A 23,189-nucleotide genomic window follows, 5' to 3' on the forward strand; every position below is an offset into this window, starting at 1 on the left:
TCCTGTTAGAGTTACTAGATTTATTGGGTATGCCCACAGGAAAATGAATCTCATTGTTGTATATGGTGACATATATGCACTTTGATAATAAAACTTACTTTGAACTTTTTGAACTTCAAAGATTGTAGACACAACTATTGTGGTACCTTTCCAGAGCCTTGAGAAACCTCTTGTAGGTATTAGAAGCACATGAGGAAAAGGCTCACAATTCAATCAGTACATAGATCACTAGGTTTTTGCCAGGTTTACGTAATTGACCCTCAGATACCCACTTTCATAACCAAACTTCCCTAATTTACCTTCCATTATGGGAAATATGAAACAACATGGGTACCATTCACAGAATCTGTGGACCATGATGCAGAGTGAAAGAACAGATTTAATTTAATTAATAAGGATGATATAAGTTCATGTTTAGTCTAGAAAACATGTACATATTTACTGTGGAATATGATTAGATTAAAGGTTTTTAATTCCATGAAATAAATCATTCAATTTCAAACTGCATTTGCTTCAAATAATACTGCTGTTTGAACCTTATTTATTGCCACCTTAGAAAAATGATGGATCCTCAAGTTTTGTGAGCAATTTTATCTCAATATTACTAATAGGCCAACATTTAGTCTTACCTGCTCAGGAACAACCCTTGAATAACATTCTAGCAGGTAAGTCTGTCCTCCAAGAGGACCACAACCTTGTCACAGGGTTTGGAGGCTTGCATGCCTCAATGACCTGGAGATCTATGTTGGCTGGAATCAGGGCTTTATGCTTTGGCTCTTGGTAGGGTCACCCATGTCAAACAGGTCAAAGGGTAGAGGCCAGACTAAGACGTCTAGATTCAGAGATTCAGCTCAGGGCTAATAGGCTTTACTAGTAAAACAAAACTCCTAGGGAAACAACAAGAATTCTTCTTCTACATCTGAGTGTGATGGTATTCCTGAGTCTCCACCCGGGACTTGCATAACTGATAGCAGTGAAAACTGAGCTACTGATACAATGAAGGAAGACCTAAGTGCCACCAGAGATGGAGGACCTTCATTGCTGCCCTAAACGCCAGTGGCGTAATGGGCAGTAGGTAGGTAAGTAAGTCTATACTTTACTGATCATTTTAAACTAGATCTACATTGATTGAAATCAAAACCAAATGACATCTGAATTTTCTGTTGCTCATTGATATCTTGACAGACAAGGGAAAATTTAATTTCAGATTCAAGCTTTGGTCTTTTACCTTGCTTACTATTCAGACTAATGTGAAGTTCAAAGAAAAGCAGTTTCATAGTGGACTGTACAATCATCTGTTTTCAATGTAAGTGAGCCAGCAAATTGAGTGTCTGCTTTTTGAACTAAAGAAGTTCAAGATTCTTTTGGAGGCAAATACAATGGCTTTCAACTTATAGAACACAAATATAGGCTGCAACAAGAAATTACTGTTTAAAAACTGACCTAGACTTTGGCTGCTCTGTTGTAGTAAATTAGCAACTCGCATTTTAGGTCAGACATATCTCATTTTGTGTATAATAGCAAAAAAGAGTATTATTTCAGTGGATCTGTGAGAACAGGATAATGATTAGTCCTGCCCACTGTTTTTCAACAAAACTCCAGTGAGAGCTTGTATTGTACGACTTTAGAATAGCTCAGAAATCCAATTTAGTAAGAGTCAACCACGAGAAAAAGGGGGAGAAATGAAAACCAGTACTGATAGCAAAGTTTACAATGTTTTCCACTCTATTATACCAGTACATAAAAGAAATGAACTGCCTTCCTACAGTGCAATGGTTGAATGTATTGATGTATAAACAGCATTTTTTTTCTACAGAGTTCTTTGTGGTCAGTTTTCAGATTCAGAATGGTCCAAAGGAAAAAATACACCAATCATCTCTTTGACAGATACCAGAAGTTAAAACACAACTCTTGACTGCTTTCAAGGCTGGCATAGTACGACCACATTATTTGTTAAATAAGATTTTCTACAAAGATACAACATATAAAAACTGTTAAATATATAACTTTAGGTTTCTCAAAATACATTTAATGATCCTGTTTTCAAGAAATGTTACTTTCTCCTCTAATGTGATCTTTTTTTTTTATTTCTCGCGGTAGATGGTTGATTGAAATGTGACACAGGCTGCAGGTAGCCAGACATGCTCATTGCGAATGTTGTTGGACAGTAGCTACTATTGTGCTGGGAAAGAAAATAAAGAGCTGCAAAGGGTTCACTTTTTTTGTTCTTTCTTTCTGGTTGAAATACAACATGACTTAAGAATGAGAAATAAGTCAGCCAAACTAAACAGGAGACTAAGATATCCTCCCAGCGCAAATGTTCATATGTGTCTTTTTTGTGACAGGAAATAAACTATTTTATCTCCATGCTCCATTAGATCCTTAGACATCTTACATCAGGACTCCCTTTATTTTTTTTTCCCAATAAAGAATTTACCCTAGCCAGTAATGATTTATTTCAGCTCTAGGAAAGAAAAACTGAATCAAAATCCATCAGAAACTCACTACAATCAAAACCAGTAAAGCTCATTCACAATGAGATAGTGTCCACTTCAGCATTCTCCGTGTGTTCTTTGGTCTACTGTTTTGTGAACAACGATGAGGAAATAGATGTATAGACGTCAGAGAAAGAGTTACACGCATAAAAGCACAGTGTCTTTGTTTGAGGAGCCTTCTGTAACTCTTTTAATGTCCCACCTGAAGCTAAGATTCATCACCTGCTAAGGACTGATAAAAATAGTTCAGTCTTCTGTAAAACAGGCTCTCTGGGTTGCAACATCAACAGGGCAAAGGCAAGTCCAACTCCGGCTGAAATGTAGGGACAAGGAGTTCCAAACATGGTCAACATTGCTGCCACCCAAGATTGGCTCAGTCATCTACGTGTTGCACCTGTTCATCTTCAGAATGAATGAAACTTCAGCTCTAAAGTCAGAGATGGGATTGTGTCCTTTGACTCACAGTCAAAGAAAATTGAGGAAATAACGTACACCAGGTGACAGTCTGCAGCAGAAGAACGTGGCTAGGGTAAATAGGTCACTCAGAGTTCTAAGCTGCTCCTAAAAGGATTCTTTCTTGATGCATTTGTCAGGAGACCTGCAAGTCAATAGAAACAAAGATGAAAACATCATGTTTTACAATCACCAAACACAATGTTAATTAATCACACAATCTCATGGGAAGTCTAGAACTTGTTAGAAGTTCAGAAAGATCAAATGCTTCATCACCAAATTTCTGTTACTTCACTTCCAACTAGTAAGCATAGTGAAAGGTTTCACAAGGACATTGTGGTCATGGAGAAACAGTATTAGGGCAACTGGAATCCATCAATGCTGGCTAATTATTGTCGGACTCATAAGCAAGAAGCCTCAAATACTGAGTACAAACAAAATACATCAACCAAATATTTTTAGCTTAGTTGAACTATTGCAAAACATCAGCATCATTATGCAATTAAACACATTCTAATTCAATTAAAGTTAATTTTTTGTTTCTCCAAATTCCTACATGATACAAGTAGTCTGAAATTATATTTCTGTTTGGCTTCAATCAAAAACAAAAAACAATCCTGAGGAAGCAACACTTTCAAAAAAAATTGTTGTCCAGTGTATTTAAAGGCACAAAAGGATAAAGACCTAATGTGGGCAAATGGATTAGTGCAGATGGGGATGAAGGCTAAAATGGACATGGGGAATTATAAGGCTTGTTTCTGAGTTGCAAATGTATATATCTAAACCAGCCTGGTGCAAACCTTTTAAAAAATCGAAATAAACTCTTAGGTTTTCCAGCATGGTGATAATTTCCACTTTACTGGGATCTCCTTTGGAAAAATCTGAATTAAAATTCTCAAACTGAAAAAGCAGGATTCAAATTTCTGAATTATTGCTCCATATCAGGGGTTCCCAATCTTTTTTATGCCATGGTCCCCCGCCATTAACGGAGAGTACCGTGGACCCCAGGTTGGGAACTTCTGGTCTAGATTCTTCAGTTCCCAACTCTATGTGTGAGCTTTCTGCGTTCAACAAAATAAAATCAGTCACCACGATCATCTGTGTTTTTGTAGTTTTACATAAAAAAAGAATGTTCCAGCTTGGAGAGAAGAGAAATTTAATCAGCAAGACCAACACCTCACCCTACCCCCACACCGCCTTGCTTGGCTCTCACTATCAGAATGGATGTAGTTTATCACATCTTTGCAAGGCAATGAGAACAAAAAGAAATGCTATTTAATCATCAATCAACAGTATTTCTCACATTCAGCACTTCAGAACTATATATAGTTTACAAGGTCTGCTTACCAGAAAAAAAGTATAGAACTATCTGATAGAAATATTGTGGCTTATTCTCTCAGCTGGGAATCTATTTATAATATGCAAACATTTTGCGTATCCTCAGTAGTATGAATTATGCTTACTTGTCAGCCGGCAGTGGTATCACAGAGGGCCAGCTGACAGAGTTCCTACATCCAGATGTTTCGGACTTTCAGGCCTCGTTCAAAACATCTCAGAGATCAGGGACGCTTCCTGATCCACCAGCAGGTTCACTGCTGACCTCAGCAATCGAGTGCTTGTTTGCTAATGAGAGGGGCTGGATGAAGTATTGCCCAGCTCCTCCCGTGGCCCTGGGATTCAGGGGTAGTCAAGATGGCCTCAGTGATCTGAATGGGGTCAGTAACTCTAGAAATACAAAGGAGATCCGAGGTATTTCACTTCATTTTAGTATTTTTAATTATTTTTAAATTAATTTTGGTTATTTTAATTGTTTTATATTTTATATTTTTGATTATTTAGATTTTAAATTTAGTACCATTTATATTCGCTGGTTATTAAAGACACTATCTGACTACTTTTGCTTCCTCTTTGCACTACTTAATAATTTTTTATATATATTTCTTATAGTTTATATGTTATGCATTGCACTGTTCTTTACTCATTTACAGGAACACAAATTGTCGCTGATCTCAGTACATGAAGATCAAGAAAGACATCATTTTAATTGGGACACCACGGAGGTTCTGGCGCAGGCAAACACGAGAATTTTTGTAAGTGCGGTTCCCTTCTAATAACTCCGTAAACCAGCATATTGAAATAGATGCCATCTACGGACCCCATAGAGCCAAAGAAACGCAAGCCAATAGAATTCAAAGGTCAATTGGAGGGCTAGCCAGTTAGGACTGAGGCAAGCGAATGGAGGTCCATATAAATGCGGGCACTTCCAGAGAGAAACACTGACAACCATGCACTGAGGATGTCACCTCGACTGGTAATGAAGTGTCTCCAAGCTAATTGCCAAGCTCGGTGAACACCGCAACATCAAATTGTACTGTATTGTTGCCACAAAACAATTGAGTTCATGACATATGTCAGTGATAATAAACTGAATTCTGATTCTGAAAATGGTTTGAAGACCTTTGAAAACAAGAGATGGCAAAGGCCATCAGGGTGGGTCAGAGATCTGGGCCTTGATAGAATGCTGGCTGAAGCCTGCTTCATGCTTAGAACTGACCCACCCCACACGATGGGTTCTTGGGTACCAAGGGTCTGCTTATCCTGGTCTCGGATCTGGAAGAATCCAGTGTGGCCGAGTCAGTCAGACGTATAAATATTTTGTGACTGCAGTATGAGGGTATCCTTGTAATAAAATGATTTTACAGAATAATGGCAAAATATAATCCTTTAATTGGCAAAATACTAACTCTTTCTGTATTTCATTTTAACGTTCCTTCAACCAAACCTATGCTAAACACATTCAAAGCACGTTTATTATCAAAGAATGTATAAATTGTACATCTTGAAATGTGTCTGCTTATAGGCAGCCACCAATCAACAAACCAAATATCACAATTAAAAAAAAGAAATAAAATTCGAATGGATTTCACTGCCCCTTGCACATCCTCTCACAGTGATCTCTAAGAAGCTTTAGTATCAAACTACAGTACTGTGTAAAAGTCTTGGGTTTATTTAGCATTGTGGTGAGCATTCAGTCCATGATAACAGATGAGAAAAGCTTGGTTAGCTCAACAGCTGTTTTAATTGCAACAAGCACAAAACAGACTGGGTGCAATCACATGGGGAGAGAACTCCCTCAGTCACAAACAGATGGGGGGAGAGATCATTATTACACACCCCAGTTACAGTCAGGGTGACCCACAAACACACATGCAAATAACTGTATTAACCCGAGCTAAAATGCAACAAGAAATGAACTTGAACAAACATCCCACCATAATCCCACAAAAGCATTTTAACACAAGAACAAATAGTACTGGTCATTAGGATTTCTGGGATGGCCTGTCGACCACACGCGCCCCCCCCCCCCCCCGGAGTACCACACTGCCCCCATCTGAGGGATCAATCGCCCTCAGCAACCCAAGAATCCACAACAAAGTCCATAATTCCCCATGGTGGTTGACGCTGCCGCCTGAGGTGCTGGGGGGTAGGGGTGCTCTGGAATCTCCCCAGGGGAGGCATTGATTGGTGAGGCAAGAGGCAGGGCAGCTAAAATGTTACTTCTTTCCTTCAGCCACCATAATCCCTCAAAAGCATTTTAACACACGAACAATAAATAAATAGCTCTGGTTATTAGGTATGCTGGGGCAGGCTGTTGACCATGACCCCTCCACGGAGTGCAACAGTATATCTTTTATAGATATATATTACTTTTGAAATTTTGAACTTTCAATAACAGTGACTACATTCCGAAAAGCAAATATATGTCTGTAAAGTACTTTGGTATTTCTCCAAGGTCATAAAAGGTGCCATAATAAATGCAATCATGGGAGGTGCCACATATATCTACCTTCTTCAACATTATTTATATTAGCTCTTTATAAGTTTTACCCTAATAAACAGAGAACTTCAATCATGAAAATGAAGAACAGAGGAATGATTGCTCGCAGTGGGTTGCAATCTCCTTCCACAATTTATTATGTTTTGTAGAAACACAAAATATTCTGCAGGTGCTGAGAACCTTGCACGATATACACAAAATGCTGGAGGATTCAGCAAGTCAAACAGCATTTATGGAGGGAAATAAACAGTCAACGTTTTGTGCTGATATTTTTCTCTTCTCTTCCACCGCCCTCACAATCTGCCCATCACTTCCATGTTTCCTCACCTGCTTCCTTTTACTTCATGTCTGAAAGTGCTGAAGAAAAGGAACCTAATAGGTCCTATTAGTCTCCTCCTTCTTCAGCACTTAACCTTTTTCCAACTATTACCTCCCAGCTCTTAACATTACCAATCCCCCCATCCACCAACTTTTCCCTTCACCAGCTCTCACTGATCACCTGCCAGCTTGTACTTCTCCTTCTCCTCACCCACTCCCCACCTTTATGTGCTGGTTTCTGGCCCCTTTCAGTCCAGTCCTGATGAAACATCCTGGCTCAAAATGTTAACTAGATGCTGCCTGACCTACAGAGTTCCTTCAGCATTTTGTGTGTGTTGCTTGTGTTTTGTAAGGATATCTGCAAACATAGGTTGGAAATTATTCTGTTTCAAACAAAAATCTTAATATTAAAGCCATTTTTATCATTTGCAGTTGGTTGAATTATATCAAATGAACAGGAAGCAAAAGTCACCTGGACCTCCATCATTGAGAAAGATGCAGATGAAACTTGTCTGGTTTGTAGAGCCCCCTTGTGGCATTTTTTGAAATTTCATCTAGTTTTCTTAAAATAAAGTAATACAAATAATGGAATTCGACAAGGTACAATAAAACCTTTCAAATCTCAGTGCATCCCAAAGGCAAATTAATTGAATTGTTTCCCAAAGCACTGGAAGTTATTAATTCATTCCCTGTACATTCCTGTGTCAAATATGTCCTGCCAGACAAGTCATTTCCTCGAATATATTCATGCATTATGTTGAGCTATGCAAGGAGAAAATAATTTGAAGCGGAATAATTCCTTTAAACTGAACAATTCTTAAAGAATAAAGCAGGCAGTTACTTAATTTGGAACAATAAAGTAGATTGGGGCAAGGTTATACTCTTGGCATCAATTTATTTTTGTGCTTTTTATTCCCTGCCAGACGATAACACACAATGACGGAAACAATCACATTGGCAGCTGAAAATCTTACATTTGTTACAGTGAAGTTGGCAGCAATGTCAGCACTTGAACAGTGAACCTGCAATCCCAGCTTCTGAAAAACATCCTTCATGATGCACGGGAGTGTAGTGGTTAGGACAATGCTTTACAGTTCCAGCGATCCGAGTTCATTTCCCACTGCTGCTTGTAAGGAGTTTGTACGTTCTCCCTGTGACTGCGTGCACTTCCTCCGGGTGCTCTGGTTTCCTCCCACAATCAAAAGACATTCAGGTTGATAGGTTAATTGGTCATTGTAAATTGTGCTGCAATCATGGAAGTCTGTCAAGGATTAAATCAGGGGTTGCTAGGTGGGCAGTGTGGCTTGAAATGGTCTGTTGAAGTGGTGTGGCCGCTGTGGCATGCAAACAGCTATTGGAGCCACAGGTCAGAGCTGAGTGTTCAGTGAGGACCAAAAGCGAGTGAGCGGCTCCAGAAAAGACACAGCAAGCCCCTTCGTCAGAGTTGCTACCTGGATACCCCATACACCCCAATAATAATAATAAATAGTAAATAATTAATACTAAGGCACAAGTTGTTGAGTCCCTGAAAGTGAGTCCATAAATTGTGGAATCAGTTCCATATTGATTTGTAAAGTTATTCACACTGGTTCAGGAGCCAGCTTGGGGGTACCTGTGAATGATCCACACGCTGTGTTACAGAAAGTCTGTTCATGATTTTCCTCATCAGCACAAAGGTGATAACAAACATTGTGGGTTACATAATTGCACAAACATATCTAAAAATGAGAGTTTGACGGGTACCAAAATTATCTACCAATGAAGATATTAGCCTTTTAGTTATCTATCTATCTATCTAGATACAGCATTGGATAGGCCTTCTGGCCCTTCAAGACACACCACCCAGGAACCCCAGATTTAATCCCAGCAGTGGGAAAAGAACCAGGTAGGGGTAGCCGGTGGACTGGGTGGATGAGAGCTTCAGTGAGATCCAATGGCAGGAAGGTGGTACTGCGACCCTCCATGGAGATCAAAGGGCATGACAAAGTACAGAAGACGTCATGGTCATCCACTGCAACCAAGGAAGACCCCACTTTGTGGCACTTGTTCGTACCACAGGACTCAGACTTCTGAGGTTGAGAGAGTGGAACTACCCTACCCCAGTGCAAAGTCTTCTCCACTTTAAGAACTCTCTCACACAGGTCTCCTGTCATTGTTGGGCATGACAGACAGCCAGTTTTATTTGTATTTTTTTTTGTATTTGCACAGTTTGTCTTCATTCCTGTGTAGTTTTTCATTGATTCTATTGTATCTCTTTGCTCTACTGTGAATTCTGACAAGAAATTGAATCTCAGGATTGTGTATAGTGACATACAGGTACTTTGATAATAAATTTTCTTTAAACTTCTAAGTGCAGCTGCTAGTGGAAGGATTGGTATACAAAATAAATATAGATGTGTAATATTTTAAAGTTTCCGTGTAACTCTACTGGCAAAACCTGAGGCAAATTTGCAAATTTCCTCTGTACATTATAATATTGGGGTCTCCTGCAGTGCATTGTACAGAACAAATGCAAATTGTAAATAAGAGATTCAGCAAGGGGCCACCACTATCACAGGAGAGTGTATAGTCAGTGAAGGAAATAATGAGCATTTCATTTGCCATATCAGGGAGTTTGTTTGCTTCCATTTATTAAAATATTATTGCATATTTTAATAATCTAGCAGTTTCAAAGGCAATAACACTGATCTGGCCTGGATCAGGAGACTACTGTAAAACAGAACAGAGAAGACAAATTCCGGGGTGTTGCACCCTTACTCGCTGAAACAGTTTTCGGTAGCTCACATGCTGTTCAGCACCTTAAACCACAAATGCAAAAAGGAGATTCATACCTTCAGAAGAAAGCATGACACAACAACAATACAGCAACAAAATCCTTTCTGCTGGTGTAAGTATAAACATATCAAACTGATAAGAAAATGGCCTCTGAAAGTCCAAAGTCATGAGAGATGGAAATGGGTAAGGTCAAGGAACAGGGTGAAGGTGCATAGGGCAACCCCTGTACTGTGGATGTAATAGATTACAGAAACATTGACAAACTCTAACCATACCATCCACTTTGGACAATAGAGAGGGCAGGTTATCAATGGCTTGAGCTAAGGGCCCAAGCAAACGTGTGCAAACACACTTAAAACTGAATTTTGACTTTAGTCTCATAAAGCTCTTGTTTGCTTTGCAATAAGTACCTACAGCATTGTTTTTATCCTGAGTTGTAGAAGCAAATGATTTGAATCTTCATCTAAGAATAATGAAAGTGGAAGATCAGTTTAAATAACTTACGTGTGGTGAGATTAATGCTTTTGCTAAAGTGCCGCCAAAATCCAAGCAACACTTCTGCGATGATAATAAATTTATTATTTCAAAGTTCAAAGTTCAAAGTAAATTTATTATGTGTCACCACATACTATCCTGAGATTCATTTTCTTGCAGGCATTCACAGTAGAACAAACAATTCCAATAAACTCAAACAAAAACTAAACCCAGACACGGACAAACAAGCAATATGCAAAAGACAAACTGTGTGAGTTCAAACAAACTAGCAATAATAGTAATAATAACTGACCTGAAAAATTTACAAAGAAAATAAGAACTGAAATGACAAATTTCAGAAAACACTATGTACACTTCAACACATTTAGATTAACACTACCCAGGGACAGAAGGAGGAAGAGGAATAACAGACATAAAAGATTTACACAACAATCAGATAAAACCTTTAAGGATATATTTTCACCAATGACAACAGGAATCAGCACTCCATGTGAACATATGCAATTCTGCTAAGAAGTATACACCACTAAACTTAAAACATAACCCAGAAAAATGAAGAAATTATCACTACAGATGAAAAAGTTCACCAATGAAGAGCATGACCCTCCATTGAAAACATCCACATGATCTGAGCAGACTAGATGTCATCAAGGGAGTGTTGAAAGCCTGGTTCAGAGTTGGAAACTTCCCAGAAACAGGATTCCTTGTGGCAATACAGGATCAGGTAGTTAACACACAAAAAAAATCAAAAAATACATAATAAAAGACCAAAACATTTAAGATGGTAAATGTAGGAAATGCCATGAGAAACCAGAAACAATCCAACACATTACAGGATCCTGCAACAGTTTAACTCAATCTGATTACTTACATAGGCACAATCAAGTGGCAAACATCATTCACCAAAACCTTGCTTTAAAATACAAACTCAAAGACACCATACCTTACAACAAATACAGGTCTCATCCAACTGTAGTGTCAGAGTCCTTCAAATTTTATTACAACTGATCTGTTATTACTGATAAACCAATACATAATAACCACCCAGATATAATATTACATGATAAACAAGCAAGAACAACTTATTTAACAGATATAGCATTCCAAACATATATAACATACAGAAATCAATAAGTGAAGAACACCACAAATATGCCAAATTAAAACTGGAAGTTGAAAGACTATGGAACTTGAACAGGGTATACATTGTCCCAATAGTAATATCTACAACTGGTATCATCCCAAAGTCACTATACAATAACATTAAACAATTAGGGCTACACAGCCCTATGTGGATCTCCAGAAAGCCACACTACTAAACACCACTAGAATAGTCTGAAAGTTCTAGCAATTGAGAAATGAGTGTGCTTGGCTACACCTGTACCTCAGGTTTTACTGAGAATGAATGAATGAATGAACGAATGAAATAAATGAATGAATAAATGAATGAATGATAGTAAGATACTAAAAATACTGAGAACATGTGTTGTAGAGTCCTTGAAAGTGAAGCTGTAGGATGTGGAATCATTTCAGTGCTGAGGTGAGTGAAGTTATCCACGCTGATTCAGGAGCCTAATGGTTGAAGGATATTAACTGTTTGTGAAATTGGTGGTGTGGGATCTAAGGCTAGTTTGAGGATCATGCCCAAATATGAGACCAAATCATCAGATGGATGGTGTAGAACAGCAATGAAAGCTGAGGGATGTTGTTTGACCAAATAATGTTATTCCTTAATTGCACAAATACTGAATATTTAGTTCTACCATCAAATAAACATAAATCAATCAGAGAAAAGTTAATGCTTACAGTTCAAAATGTAAATAGCTATTAATACATTAAATTGATGTCAATCTGTGATAAAATGTTAATGAAGAATAAATCTTGCAGTTTGAAATAGTCAAAAAGGATTTAAACAAGCACATTTATAAATTCCCTAGTTTCTAAGCTCAAGTTGAAATAACTAAGATTGATGACATTAGTGCATGGGTTACGGGTGAAATGACCTTAGTTGCCTGAGTGAAATTCACTGCACTTTGGAATCCACAGCAATGCTAACTCGGTGCTCAGGGACTGAAAGACTGGACAAGAAATTACGTGCAACTAGGTGGCTCGTCAGTGGAGGGTTGGACTTGCAAGGCTTTGTCAAGTGTCCAGCTGAGCTCTGCTGGATTTGAGTGCAATAATAACCACTAAGGTGAGATTCTGCAGATGCTGGAAATCTTCACCAACACACACAAAATACTGGAGGATCCTAGCAAGTCAGGCAGCATGACAGAGGGTCCTGGCCCACGACATCGAGTGTTTATAGATACCGCCTGAGGTGCTGAGTTTCTCCAGCATTTTGAGGGTGTGTTCCTCAATTACTCTGAGGCAGTCTGGTTCCACAGCCTGGGATTAAAGCTGAACCTCAAAGCACAAAGCTATAGTCATAGACAGTACAGAAGAAAAGTACTGCTTAGAAACAGGCCCTTTAGCCCATCTAGTCTGTGCTAAACCATTTAAACTCCCTTCTCCCATAGACCTACACTGGGACCATAGCCCTCCATACCCTTGCCATCCATGTACCTATCCAAACTTCTCTTAAGCATTGAAACCAAGCTTTCATACACCAGTTTTACTGGCAGCTTGTACCACACTTTCACGACCCTCTGTCTGAAGAAGATTCCCCTCATGTTCCCCTTAAACTTTTTCCTTTTCACCTTTAACTCCTGTCCTCCTGTTGTAGTCCTACCCAACTTCAGTGGAAGAAGCCTACTTGCATTTATCCTATGTATACCCCTCATAATTTTGTATACCTCTATCAAATCTTCTCTGAACTTTCTATGTTCCAAGGAATGAAGTTCTAACCTATTTAACCTTTCCTTATAACTCAGGTCCTCCAGATTTGGCAAGACCATTATTTTGTTCTTAACTTTACATAAAACGTCCTTTTTTTTTGGATCAGGATTTAAAGTATATAAAAAAATGTCAGCCTTCAGAAGTAAAGTAAAATCCAGAATTGTACATTTTACAGTGCAATATATATAATGATAAATTATATGCTGCTTTTGCAATGGTTTCTTACCTTGCCTAACAAAGAGTTTATGCTTGACCTTAACAGAATCTAAGGCAGTGGTACATTTGAAATGTAATGAAGTTGGAAAGCAAATGAGCTTGCTTTGATGACAGGCACCAGGATACAGCAATGACAGAACCATTAGTCAATTCCACACAGGGACGGTCACCACTATTTATTACTTCGCTATTTCTGAGTTTATCAATTGTTAGCCATGGCAATATTAATCTGATATTAGCTGAAAACTTTTCTTCGTCAAGTACTCATCTTGGTGAACAATTTGATATCTGCAGAAAGAAATTCTTCGTTATTTCTCGTGAAACGAGTAGAACCTTGTGATTTCGTGTGACCAATGAATTCAAAAGGCAAATCCCAAGGGCTCTTGAAAGGCCACTGTAAAGGTAAGCAGAGCCATCCTTTGCAGGCTCTAAGCACTGTGCTGTTGGAATCTTCCTGACAGTTCTCATTAAGCTACAAGGAGGCAGACAGGATTCTCTTGTCCTTTCACCCTCCCCACTAATCTCCCTCCCGGCATTTATCCTTGCAAGCAGCCAGATTGCTACACCAGCCCATTAAGGGCCCCAAGTAGTCCTTCCAGGTGAGGCAACACTTTAGCTGTGAACCTGGTGGGGTCGACTATTGCATCTGGTGCTCTTGATGCGGCTGCCTTTTCATTTGTGAAACCTGGCATAAATTGGGGAACCACTTCAACGACCACCTCTGCCCCATCCGCCACATCCAAACTTCTCGGTAGCCAAACATTTTAATTCTGCTTCCCATTTCTGTTCCGTCATGTTGGTTCATCTCCATCCTTAGGGTGGAGGAGCAACACCTTGTAATCCATCTGGGTAGCCTCCAACCTGACGGCATGAATATTGATTTCTCCTTTCTGTAAAAAAGAAATCCCTTCCACTCCCCTCTTCTTCTATTCCTCACTCCAGCCTCTTAATTCTTCTCATCTGCCTATCACCATCCCCTGGCTCCCCTCTGTTCTCCCTTTCTCCTTCGGTCCACCCTCCTGTCCCATCAGATTCCTTCCTCTCCAGCCCTTCACTTTTCCCACCCACCTGGCTTCACCTATTACCTTCTAGCTACCCTCCTTCCCCTACCCCCAACCTCTTCATTCTGGCAGCATCCCCCTTCCTTTCCGGTCCTGAAGAATAGCCTTGGCCCAAAAGATTGACTGTTCGTTAATTTCCGTAGATGCTGCCCGACCTGCTGTGTTCCTCCAGCATTTTGTGTGTGAGACTTTAAATGTTCTGAGGCAGTCTGTTTCTGCTCCATGAGTAAGTGACATTGGTGAGTATCCAAGCAGATTAACATCGTTGGACATTCTGAGTGCCCCATCAATCAAACGTACATGGAAGACCCAGAGGAAAGTTGTGGTCTCAGTGGAGAGCTTGGTTGAGTTCCAGGTCATAGTCTACAGATGGTATTTTTCTACATAATTGGATCATGTTGTTCCTATAAACAAAACTGGAATAGTAGGCTGCTGTTTATGGGGCAAGACATTAAATGGAGGCTCCACCTGGGATCTCAAGTGTATAGAAAAGATCCCATGAGGCCATTTTGACAAGCTACGCAAGCTTGCTCCTTATTATAGTCATCGTTTGCTTTCTGAGAAATAAATCATTGCTACCGTTATCACAGTACTTTTCTCTGTTTCTGGTGTGTTGTTGTATGTAATTTTCTAACATCACCATAGTGACTACATTTCAAAACTATTATAAGGCTGGGAATTGATTTGGGACATCCTGAGATTATGGTGATGCTATCTAAACACAGGGTTTTCTAAAACAAACAACCCTCTTGTAACCAAGAGAGCGGGTGATGGTAGGGCACTGCCCTATCTCCTCCTACCTCTGCTCCATCCCCAAAAGTTGAATTTCCTGCTGGATAATCATTTTAACACCTATTCCCACTCTGACATGTCATTCATCACCTCCTCTTGTGCTACAATGAGGCCACTCTCAGGGTGGAGGAGCAACACCTAATATTTCATCTGGGTAGCCTCCAACCTGATGGTATGAACAATGATTTCTCCTTCTTGCGGAAAAAAACTCCCCCCATTCCCTCTTCGTCTATTCCCTACTCTCCCTACTCTGGCCTCTTACCTCTGCTCACCTGCAATCACTTCTCCCGGTGCAATTCTTTCTTCCCTTTCTCCCACTGTCCTCTCTCCTCTCCCATTAGATTCCTTCTTCTCCAGCCCTTTACCTTTCCCACCCAAATAGCTCCACCTATCATCTTCCAGCTATCCTTCTTCTTCCCCTCCCCCCACCTTTTTATTCTGGCATATTCCCCCTTCCTTGTCAATTCTGAAGGAGGGTCTTAGCCCAAAATGTCAACTGCTTATTCATTTCCATTGATGCTGCCTGACCTCCCAAGTTCCTCCAGCATTTTGTGTGCGCTGGTCTATATTTCCAGCCTCTGCAGAATTTATTGTGTTTATGACCGTGGATGTTGTCTATATGGACTCTAACAAGGCCCATTGACAAGGTCACTCATGGCAGGCTAAACTGGAAGGTTAGATCACATGAGATCAAGTGGCTTGGATTCATAATTGGTTCAGCAGTAGGAAGATGGTCAAGGTCTTTTTCCTCAGAATGGAGGCCCGTGTCTAGTGCTGTGCCATGGGGGTCAGTGCTGGGACCCTTATTGTTTATAATTTATATTAGCAATTTAGATGTGAATGTGCAAGGCATGGTTTATTAGTTTGCAGATGACACTAAAGTAGGTGGTGTTGTAGATAGCGTAGAAAGCAATGACAAATTACAACAGGATCTTGATCAGCTGGATATGTGGGCTCATGACTAGCAAATGGATTTGCTCCCCATCCACCTATCTTCACCTCACTTGGCTTCAGCAATCACCATCCAACTTGTACTCCTTCCCTTTCCTCACCTTCTTATCCTGGTTTCATCCCCCTTCCGTTTCCAGGCTGATGAAGGGACTTGGCCCGAAGCATCAGCTCTTTATTCCTCACCATAAATACTGCCTGATCTGTGGGGCTCCTCCAGAATTTTGTTTGTGTCACAAACAAGAGAAAATCTGTAGATGCTGGAAATCAAGGTAATGCACACAAAATGCTGGAGGAACTCAGCAGGCCAGGCAGCATGAAAAAGAGTAAACAGTTGACATTTCAGACCAAGATCCTGCATCAGGACTGGACAACAAAAGATGAGGAGTCAGTGTAAGAAGGTGGGGGGGGGCGGATGGAGGGGAGGAAGAAACACAAGGTGATAGGTGAAACTGGGAGGGGAAGAGGGGTGAAGTAATGAGCTGGGAAGTTGATTGGTGAAAGAAATACAAGGTTGGAGAAGGGGGAATCTGATAGGAGTGGACAGAAGGCCATGGAAGAAGGGATAGAGGGAGGAGCACCAGAGGGAGGTGAGGGACAGGCAAGGAGGTAATGTGAGAGAGGGAAATGGAAATGGGGAACTGAGAATGGTGAAGGGAGGTGCAATTACTGGAAGATCTACAAAGTGTGCGTATTATTTTTAGCATCAGCAGTTTTTTTCTTGATTTTCATTTGATTAGACAGTTTGACAGTCTTTTTCATAGTGTCTAAGTTTTGCGGGAACAGGAGGCAAATAGTTATGGATGCTATTAGTCTAAGATTTTGATCAATATACTTCCTTTGGAAGCTGATGAAAGAATTATACGGGACAGCAGTACTCTACTCACCGTCCCACTGAACACACAAGGGCTCCAAAGACATGAATTTCTGAAAACACTTTCATAAATTACAGCCAAAACCATTATTGAAAGTAACTTGAGAATATACCTCTTCTGGTAATTGAAGGAAATAAATTGCCACTGAAAGGAAACAAAAGTCTGGACATAAAAGAGCAACCACCAGAGAGTATCCTCCCGATTATTTGTAACGCTTATACCCATTTAATGAATGTCAGCAAGAAGATTCACTTCATTGCCAAGTTTAAAGCCCTGACAGGATGAAGCACCAAATATCTTAGGCAAGAAATTGTTAGAAATTATGATATTAAAAGATTATACTTATGTAATCTGGTAACTGTGTGCAGTTTTGACAGGGTAATTAATTAGCTAATTGAATTAGCAAGTTAATGGAACTCTTATAATGCTGGACTGAATAATTTTGTTATGATTGTATCAAATGCTCAACTGTTAATGTAACACAGATTCCCACTTTTATTACTTTCTTTAAGTTACTTAAACCACAGTTCAAAGATTCAAAGATTCAAAGTATATTTACTATTAAAGAATGGATACAGAATACAACTCTGAGATTCATCTTCCTACAGGCAACTACAGAACAAATAAACACCATGGAAGCCGTTCAAGAAAACATTAGACACCCAGCTCGCACAAAAAAGAACAAATTATGCAAACAGCAAAAAGTGAGCAAGCAACACATTGAATATCAAACATCAAACCAGGCATCCGGAAGTATTCACGTTAGTTCAGTTGAGTTCAGTTCAGCACCATGCTGCTAGCCCTCTGTGGAGTGCACGTAGAGCCATTCTATGCTGAAACGCCCCAGTCCGCATCGATCACTCAGAATAAACAGCTCAGAAGCAGCAAAAGAACCGTAACCAGAATCCGGAAATACATGCACCATGGACATCAAAGCCCTCCAAAACAAGTCCACAGCCTCACTGATCAATCCCTGCACCATGGAACCCAAGGCTCCTGCACTCTCCTTGGACAAGTCCTAGCAAGAAGGAGAGGAAAGTCAGTCAAGCACAGGAGATGGTGCTGATCATCCACCCGTCCTCCGTCCTCAACTTCGTCGACTTCAGTCTTGCTCGACACCTCGTTCGGAGAGAAGCAATGGAGTCAGTCATGGTCTCCAGGCTTCCAGGCTGCACAATCCACTCCAAATCTTACTGAACTCCTTCGGAGACAGCGTGGAGACAGATTGCACAATAGGCCAGAAAAACACACCATCAAACAGGTTCCAATTACACACAGCTTAGCGGTAGAATTATATTTGAAAGGAGAATTAGTAAAATAAATATTTTCATGAACATCTGCAGGACAGAATCAGAATCAGGTTCAGTATCACCAATAAGTGTTGTGAAATTTGTTGATGTTGTGGCAGCAGTACAATATATAATTATATAGAAAAAACTGGGAATTTCATAAGACTATAAGACATAGAAGCAGAATTAGGCCATTTAGCCCACTAAGTCTGTTCCACCATTCAATCATGGCTGATCCTTTTATTTTTTTCTTACCTCAGCTCCACTCCCTGGCCTTCTCCCTGTAACCTTTGATACCGTGGCCTATCAATCTCCTACTTAAATGCACCCAACGACCTGGCCTCCACAGCTGCCTGTGGCATCAAACTCCACAAATTCACCACCCTCTGGCTAAAGAAATTTCTCTGCATCTCTGTTTTAAATAGACACCCCTCTGCTCTCTTGTCCTAGACTCCCACTCCCATGGAAACATCCCTTCCACTTCTACTCTGTCTAGACCTTTAACATTAGAATGGTTTCAACGAGATCCCCCCTCATCTTTCTAACATTCCTCATATGATAACCCTTTCATTCCCGGAATCATCCTTGTGAACCTCTAATGAACCCTGTCCAATGCCAGCACAACTTTTTTTAGATCAGGAGCCCAAAACTATTCACAAATCTCAAGGTGAGTCCTCACCAGTACCTTATAAAGCCTCAGCATCACATCCCTGCGCTTGTATTCTGGAACTCTCGAAACGAATGCTAACATTGCATTTGCCTTCCTCACCACTGATCAACCTGCAAGTTAACCTTTAGGGTGTTCTGCACAAGGACTCCCAAGTCCCTTTGCATCCCAGATTTTGGATTTTCGACCTGTGTAGAAAATAGTCTGCACATTTATTTCTACTACCAAAGTGCATGACCATGCATTTTCCAACACTGTATTTCTTTTGCCACTTTCTTGCCCATTCTCCTAGTCTGTCTAAGTCCTTCTGCAGCCTTCCTGTTCCCTCAGCACTAGCTGTTCCTTCACCAATCTTCGTATCATCTACAAACCTGGCAACAAAGCCATCTATTCCATTATCTATATCATTGATATACAGCATAAAAAGAAGCAGTCCCAACACCGACTCCTGCGAAACACCATTAGTTACTGGCAGCCAACCAGAAAAGGATCCTTTAATCCCCACTCGCTGCCTCCTGCCAATCAATGCTCTAACCATGCCTGTAACTTTCCTGTAATACCATGGGCTCTTAACTTGGTAAGCAGCCTTATGTGTGACACTTTGTCAAGGGCCTTTTGAAAATCCAAATATATAACATCTACGACATCCCCTTTATCTATCTTACTTGTAATCTCCTCAAAGAATTTCAACAGGTTCATCAGGCAAGATTTTTCCCTAAGGAAATCATGTTGACTTTGTCCTGTCTTGTCCTGTGTCACCAAGTACTCCATAAACTTTTCTTTAACAATTGACTCCAACATCTTCCCAACCACTGAGGTCAAGTTAACAGGTTCCACCTCTGCTAAAGAGTGAAGCGACACTGGCAATTTTCCCAATTCAGTATAGCTGATCCTTTAGTAGACTCAACAACAAACTGCTCTAAAACACCACCTTGTCGGCATTCAACAAATTTACTCTCTTGACATACATTACCAACCTGATTTTCCCCATCTACCTGCATGTTAAAATCTCACATAACTATCATAACATTGCCCTTTCGACATGCCTTTTCTATTTCCCATTGTAAACTGTAGCCCATATCGCAGCTACTGTTGGGAGGCCCGTATATAACTGCCATCAGGGTCCTTTTATCCTTGCAGTTTCTTAACATTTTCAGATTCTATGTCACATCTTCTTAATAATTTGATGCCATTCTTTACCAGCAGAGCCACGCCACCCCTTCTGCCTACCTTCCTATCCCTCTGATACAATGTGTAACCCTGGACATCCAGCTCCCAACTACAACCATCCTTCAGCACGATTCAGTGATGGCCACAACATCATACCTGACAATCTGTAAAAGTGCAACAAGATCATCCACCTTATTTCTTATACACCATACCTTCAGTTATAAAACTTTGAGTACTGCATTTGCTATCCTTTTTGGTTCTGCATCCTTAAGGCACTGATACTCACCCTGCCGGCTGCAATTTTGTCCTATCAGTCAGCCTGCCCTCCCTGATAGTTTGACTGCATGCTATCTTTGCTTATTTTACCATCCATCCTATCTGAGTGCCCACATCCCTGCCAAATTAGTTAATTAGTTGTTAGTTCCCAACAGCTCTAACGAAACTGCCCATGAGTATATTGGTCCCTCTTGGGTTCAGGTGCAACCATACCAATGTACAGGTCATAACTCCCCCAGAAGAGATCCCCATGGTCCAAGAACCTGAAGCCCTGTCCCCTGCACCAGCTTCTTAGCCATGCATTTATCGGCCAAATCATCTTGTTTCTATCCTCACTGATGTGTGGCACAGGCATCAATCCAGAAATTACTACCTTGGAGGTCATGCTTCTCAGCTTTCTGCCTCGCTCTCTAAGTTCTCTCTTCAGGACCTCTTTGCTTTTCCTCCTTATGTCATTGGTACCAATATGTACCAAGATATCTGGCTGCTCTCCCACCCTCTCCATAATGCTGTGGACATGATCTGAGATGTCCCTGGCAAACAAGTAACCAAGTAAACGAGTATATATATAGTTAAATTAAACAAGTAGTGCATAATTAGAAATAAAAAAGTAGTGAGATGTTGTTCAGAGGTTCAATGTCCACTAAGAGATCAGATGGCAGAGGGGAAGAAGCTGTTCCTGAATCATTGAGTGTGTGCCTGCAGGTTTTTGTAACTCCTTCCTGATGGCAGCAATGAGAAGAGGACATGTTCTGGTCCTTAATGATGGATGCCACCTTCCTGAGTCACCTTTCCTTGAAGATGTTTTGGACACTAGTGCTTATGATAGAGATGACAACTCTCTTACTTCGATCCTGTGCAGTAGCCTGCCGCCCCACACCCCCCACCCCCAAAATCAGATAGTGATGCAGCCAGTTAGAATGCTCTCAATGTTCTCTGTACATCTGTAGAAATTTATGTTTTGGAGACATACCAAATCATCTCAAACTCCTAATGAAAAATAGCCCCTGTTGCAAGCAATAAATCTACAAAGAATGCATCGAAATTGAAACCTCGGTACACTGGTAGAAGAAAACACTATGCTGAGGAACTTAAAAGAAGAAGAGTTGCTCAAATAGCAGAACAGTGGGTTCAGAGTGTTACTTCCAATGAGCAATAACTGCAAAAAATAAGTTAGGGCGTTAGCATTTCAGGTCTGAAGACTGCAGCGATACCAACTGATTTGATGACCATGTCCTGCTTAAATGCTGATCTTTCCACATTCCTGGTATTTTGTTTCTTAATTAATGCTGTTGCAGATCCTCCTGTGCTTTACTAGATTTGGAGCGGGAGGGGTTTGTGGGAGAGAGCAGGGATAGAGAAGCCCCAACAGCTGGCTGAAGAAATGGAAAGAATCTACATGTGCGAGTTTGAAATTGCAGCCGTCAGATTGGGCAATTACGGCAGAATTAAGATCAGGGAAGGTTGGAGAGAACATTGTTAATTTGGCACCTGTGTTATCCTGATTGGGGATTTCACTTGCAAACAGTGTGGAAGAAAGAACAGATCTAGCGATTAAATCCATTAATGCTGATGAAGGCAGTATTTTCCCTTAAATGACATGACTATGTAGCCATTGGCGTTAAAACACGGCAGTTCCTCTGCTTCCTTAGGAGTTTACGAAGATTCGGCATGACTTCTGAAACTTTGACAAACTTCTGTAGAAGTGTCATCACAGCCTGGTATAGAAGCACTAATGCCCTTGAATAGAAAATCCTCCATCATAGGTAAAGCCCACCCCACCACTGAGTACATCTACACAGTACAGTGTCGCAGGAAAGCGGCATCCATTATCAGCGATCCTCATCACCCAGGACACGCTCTCTTCTCGCTGCTGCCATCAGGAGGGTGGTACAGGAGCCTCAGGGCTCATACCAGCAAGTTCTGGAACAGTTATTACCCCTCAATGATCAGGCACTTGAACCAAAGGGAATGACTTTACTTAACTTCACTTGCTCTATTGAAATGTTCCTATAACCTATGGACTCACTCTCAAGGACTCTTCATCTCTCATTTTCTCAAAATTTATGGCTTATTTATTTATTATTATTATTTTTTAGTTATTTTTGTGCTTGCACAGTTTGCTGCCTTTTGCACATTGATTGAACGCCCAAGTAGGTGATTCTATTATAGTTATTATTCTATTATGGATTTATTGGGTATGCACACAAATGAATCTCAGGGCTGTATATGTTGACATATTATGTACTTTGATAATAAATTTACTTTGAACACAACTGGTTAAGGTGGTGTTAATGATATTTGCTGAATATTGAACACCAATTTTGCAACATCTCTTCCTCACTGCCACTATGAAACCAAACTACAATTACTCAGGCTGCTGTTAACCTCCTCTCCCGTGGATATCCAAGGCCTTCATGATCATGGTCCTCCAGCTTAGCACAACCTGCATCTGCTTCTTTCATATGATACAGAAGTAGAAAGACGGGTAGATACTTTCTTGATCCCAACAGAAATTAGAGTGCCGCAGTAGTATTACAAGTGTACAGATATACAAATATTAGAAAAGAAAGAATAAAATATAAGTTACCTTAAAAATAAGATGTACAAGATGTACAAGTCAAAGATCACAAGGTTTACAAGATTTCTGAGTTCACACTGATAAGATAGCAGTGCAAGAATT

At 40.3% G+C, this 23,189-nt stretch overlaps 1 protein-coding gene across 4 annotated transcripts in view; it reads right to left on the minus strand.

Moving 5' to 3' along the window:
* Window positions 1–481: 481 nt before the first annotated feature.
* Window positions 482–23,189, minus strand: part of LOC140186825 (chemokine-like protein TAFA-5) — an 854,343-nt gene continuing 831,635 nt past the window's right edge. For all 4 annotated transcript variants that reach the window (XM_072241436.1, XM_072241437.1, XM_072241435.1 and 1 more), the window contains one exon: window positions 482–3,093. In XM_072241436.1, coding sequence (XP_072097537.1) covers window positions 3,085–3,093 — 9 coding nt within the window. In that variant the 3' untranslated portion in view covers window positions 482–3,084. The remainder of the gene's footprint in view (window positions 3,094–23,189) is intronic.

This window comes from Mobula birostris, chromosome 23 (genome assembly GCF_030028105.1).
Source record: "Mobula birostris isolate sMobBir1 chromosome 23, sMobBir1.hap1, whole genome shotgun sequence".
NCBI lineage: Eukaryota > Metazoa > Chordata > Chondrichthyes > Myliobatiformes > Myliobatidae > Mobula > Mobula birostris.